This window comes from Rhipicephalus microplus, unplaced genomic scaffold (genome assembly GCF_043290135.1).
Source record: "Rhipicephalus microplus isolate Deutch F79 unplaced genomic scaffold, USDA_Rmic scaffold_75, whole genome shotgun sequence".
Classification (NCBI taxonomy): domain Eukaryota; kingdom Metazoa; phylum Arthropoda; class Arachnida; order Ixodida; family Ixodidae; genus Rhipicephalus; species Rhipicephalus microplus.
In genome coordinates, this window is record NW_027464648.1 from 888,871 (window position 1) to 893,508 (window position 4,638).

At 41.2% G+C, this 4,638-nt stretch overlaps 1 protein-coding gene across 1 annotated transcript; it reads right to left on the bottom strand.

Annotated features, from left to right (window-relative positions):
• Positions 1 to 1,106: 1,106 nt before the first annotated feature.
• Positions 1,107 to 4,282, bottom strand: LOC142790175 (uncharacterized). The gene is made up of 2 exons (XM_075885173.1): positions 3,813 to 4,282; positions 1,107 to 2,275 (listed from the first exon to the last, which is right to left on the bottom strand). The coding sequence occupies exons 1-2, from the start codon at positions 3,897 to 3,899 to the stop codon at positions 2,003 to 2,005; spliced, it is 360 nt and encodes a 119-aa protein (XP_075741288.1). The 5' UTR covers positions 3,900 to 4,282; the 3' UTR covers positions 1,107 to 2,002.
• Between the last annotated feature and the right edge of the window lie 356 nt (positions 4,283 to 4,638).

Sequence of the window (4,638 nt, forward strand, 5' to 3'; positions counted from 1 at the left end):
ATTTGCCATCTAGTGAACAAACTTGTAGATAAAACGGGTGTAGTTCTGGCTAGTGCCGCATCGTGGCGGTAGTATGCATCAATTACAATAAGCGTTATAGCTCCTGCAATACGAGCAACACCTGTGCGCAATTGAGTGTGCCTTACGGTTTAGTTGCGAAATTTGGAATGTGAGTACGATTCACGTAGCAAGGGAGTCGGAGCGAATATAAAATATATGAAATATTTCTGGCCAGGTATTGTTTCTCATGTGCACTTAAATTTATATACAAGGCCCTTTTCGCATTACAAATTTGTCACCGTGTGACTCTGTTTTAAGGGCGTTTTATCCGAATATTTCAGTTCAGTTGCGAAACATGCTACCCTCTACGCTACCACGTTAGGCGTGCTTATAAACTTCGAAGCCTAGAGTATGAATAGGGTTAATTATATGCTATCATACACGCACTTTATAGAGCATTTCGTGCAAATTCTTGTGTGAATAAGTTAAGCTTCTAAGAATTAAATGTATCCTGGAGTCGTGGAGAACACCAGCACGTATAACAACGATGTTTAAAAAGAGAAATTTTTTGTGGTTTTCCCTGAGATCATTTGACATCAGCGCTGAGAAAGTGAGAGTGCAATGTCAGTTTCATATCAACTTCACACTTGTGAATCCACAGTCGTTGCGCCAATCACGTAATGTTGTTATACTTTCTTAAAAAAATAACCAAAAGATTATTCCGCAACATAGCGGGTGCTCGAGCTCCCACTGCATCGACTTTTAGCTCTGCTGTCATTTTAAGTCATTTTGGTATACATACTTTCACAACCTTGCTTTAAAAGAAATTTCACAATTCTTCCAGCAATGTAAAGTGGCGTATTTCGTGAAAAAGCACGTTGAGTAAGACATATTCAATCAGGGTAAAACGTATGTGTTTTATATTAAAGAAAACATGTAGTCATTCTTTTGCATTTATCGGTGCGTTACATCTCAACATAATGAAGTATTTGCGGGAAACCTAAAGCTAGCAATTTAGCGTGAAATGCAACATCGTCGTGACAAAAATAAATACAGTCATGCTTGATTGGTTAATAGTTTTATTGGAATTGTAATGGTGATAAGTTTGGTTGTAGTGTGTACACATCATTCTTTCATGAAAGGGCATGATAACAGTCGCTCATTGATTAGTTATATATGAATCGTTTATATTTGATAATATTTGTCTGCACACTACAGCACAATTCATAATGTGTGAGAGATTGGAGAAACCGCGGTATATATACTTAAACGCATCGCGCAAGTTATAATGTAATACATACGAAAGTAATAGAAACTTGCTTCTGGCGTATGGCTTCAGTGAGTTTAATGCAATGCTAGAATTTTTGTTCAGTAAATAGGGTAAATATATGGGAACTTCCACTCTACTAAGTGGTAGCGTAAATATATTGCGTAGAACGAAATAAACTGGAATTCGAGAAAGTTATTTCATGCATACCGAGGTTGCATGAGAGCGATAAGGCTGTAACTTGGGTAGAAAAAAGCGCAATGAACCATTATTCTGCGCTTGGAGCCCCATCCAACGTGCTTCTGACTACCAATTTTCTACCTCTTTCCTGAAAATAAAGTTGTATTCTTCTTTTCCACGTGAGAATGTTGTGCCTTCAATTAATTTCTTTTCTCGTGATGCCGTCATTATTTTGTTCGCGTTTGGGCAACCTATTCACCCTGAAGTGTTCACTGAGTAAGGCAATTACTGTGTTCATGCTACATTGGCTTTCCTCGTTCTATGATTTCCATGGGTGATTCCTTATGGCAGACGCAGGTCATCCCAAAGCGACATAACATCGCTTCCTTGAGTCCTTTCAGTGATCCACTTCTTCGTGCGAGCTATCTGTTCAATTGTGAAGTATTCTTTCCATTCACCCACTAATCCTTTCCGAACAAATTGACCACCTTCGTGCATCTCTGCATTCCCCTCGGATGCCTTCTCAGTCGTGTCGAGCCTCTGAAGGTACTTCTCTCACACCTTCTCAGCAATCTTTTTCGACCACGCGCTCACGTTCTCTTTTAAAATAGCCCTCATGCTCTCCATACTGCAGTTTCTCAGTATTTTCTGAACAACAGTATCATCCCTACAAGTGGCAGCATGTTCCGGACCAAGAAAATGCGCGATCTTCAGAACCATTCCTTTGGTGTCAGCCTGGAGCTGTTCATAGGTGATGAACAGTATGTTGGGCTGGTGGCGGTGTTCGTACCAGGGCAGCACATGGTCGAAGTAGTCCCCATAAAAAGCCTGAAACCGTAGAAACATAAAAGACACGCATCAATTGTTACCCTTTTTGTCACAGATCACTTCCCGAATCACGCCTTTCACAACAATCTGACTACGAGCACATGAGGTTACGTGCTGTTCAGGCATTGTTCCGCATCCATGATGCACCGGTTCTGATGAAGCTGGCATACGACTGGTTTTATGAAATTGTGCTCGCAATTACCCGTATTTGATTTTATTTTTGCGCTAGTCCAGTTGCTGCACACGTTTATAAACTTTGGCACTGGTGTTTTGTAAATCCAAGGCAAACGTTGCATACACGTCAGTAAATTTATGAAACTCAAAAGTAATCAGCACATTATATCCCACATGCAAATGTAACTTCTTTTCATGTTTCGCAACGTGAATAAGTGAAATTCTTAAACATATAAATCAAAAGTAGAATATTGTCATTGGAATGTTTACTTGACAAGACTGCTTGCAAGCGCCGTTGAGCCTTCTGAAATACTGGGAATTTTGTGCACAGCCTAAGACCTTGTTCCAAGGTATGTCCCCAGCATTCGCGCTATAGATGTAATATGCAAGGCAGAGGACGGCACGGACTTCGTAAGCCACTCATGCTGCGCATGCAATGACGAATATATCTCTTTGAGTGCTTTTTGCTTTTATACTGGAAGGGTCTCTCTAACTGTACGGCCATATGAACTTTGATTTCTTTGTGTTCTTAACGAACGTTCTGCTTAGATCACGCAGCCTTGTTTAGTTTTACAAACCTCGATAATTCCTTTGACTACTCGAAATTCATGAACTTTTTTGTGAAGGATTTGTTCTAAAACGTTTCTTTTTCTTTGAATAAATAGCCACAGTCTTTTAAAAGCTGCCTTTACAGTATACTGAGTTAATAATAAAGGAAAACGATGAATAAACCACGCCTTATTTCCCTGCTGAAACACCTATTGAAACGTATTAACATGCAAAGAAAATCTAAATAAAAAAGCAAGACGCCAAAGAATGTTACACATATTTTTTTTTTTTTTCAGAAATAATGTGTGACACAATATTTGGCTATGTTTAGGCTGTCAGCCTTACGTTGTATGATATGTGAGTATTTTTATACCATTTATTGCTATGGCAAACTCCACTCGGCTGTTTTGTAAGGCACTTTGCTTTTGATTGGAAGCCGAAGCAAAGCACGCAAAAGTTCATGTTCACTACAAAAATATTTAAAGAATGTTATATTTAATTCAGCGCGTGCACTCTTCCGCCAATTTTTATTCACATTAATTCAGGCCAACACCAAAATTTTGTTGTGCCTTACTCGTATGCTTTTTCGTGTTCTTGAAATTCACGATTTCACATTTACTTATTCCAGAAAATAGTAATTGGTGAGGTTACTAAATAGTAAAAAGCATTCCTTTGTGCTACGGCTATATCTCGCGGCCGGTAGTTTTCAAGTTGTGTTCGCAGAACACAAGACTGCATATTGCGTTGAATTGAAAAACTTCATGTCTCTTCCTGTCTATATACTTCAAGAATCAAGCCAAACTGAAAAGATTACCTTTCCTGACAGAAAAAGGCGCAGAAACTTGTCGAAAGAAACATCCATGTATGTCTTTGGAGTCAGGCCTTTCAGGAAGTGGTACATGGAGACGGCACAATCTTAGGGATTCCGGGCCACGTAGACGTACTTGGCCATGTCGACCGGCGGAAAGACTTTGTACGGAAAGTGAGTTGCTATGGGGCCTGTCCTGCATGAGTCTTCCACCACTGTGGCCCCAGTTACTTCAAGAAATGGAGACCTCAGCCCCAGTTCTATCATATCTTTAGGTTGCTGGCCTCTTGTCATTATGTTCCAAATTATGAACTGTGTCCAGTTGCTGCCGCTCTTGGGATATGAAACCAGAATAATGTCTCCGCGTCGAGGTTTATAATTTTTTGCTGAGCGGAGCGATTCCTGGTTGTATAAGTCTAACACGGGCAGTCCATCGAATTCCTTTTACAGTTCTTCGTCCATTGTAGTGATGACCGAAATTCCTGCACATAAGATAACATTTAAGTAAGGAGTGCAAATGTCACGCCTGTATTGCATCACGCTTTTTTAGATGCGGAGCATCTTATACTCGCGCCTTGTAGTGCGCCGTCCGCGCCGTCCGCGCCGTCCGCACCGCTTCTCGAACATTCGACAGCTGACGCGCGCGCATGCGCCGTCGCGCCGTCGCCCACTCTTCCACCATCTGTGCATCCCTTCCTCCTCTACACACCACGCGCGCTTCCCTCCTCCACCATCTCTGCACCCTTCCTCCTCTACACACCGCGTTCGACATCTACAATTCTCCTGATTCTCCAGTGGACGCGCATGTGGCGTCGCGCTTAGAGAACATTCA

Coding starts and splice junctions, on each gene's coding strand:
- LOC142790175 (XM_075885173.1), bottom strand. CDS start 3,899: ATGTACCACTTCCTGAAAGGCCTGACTCCAAAGACATACATGGATGTT. Junction 2,276..3,812: donor GCCTTTTTCTGTCAGGAAAG/GTAATCTTTTCA, acceptor CTACGGTTTCAG/GCTTTTTATGGGGACTACTT.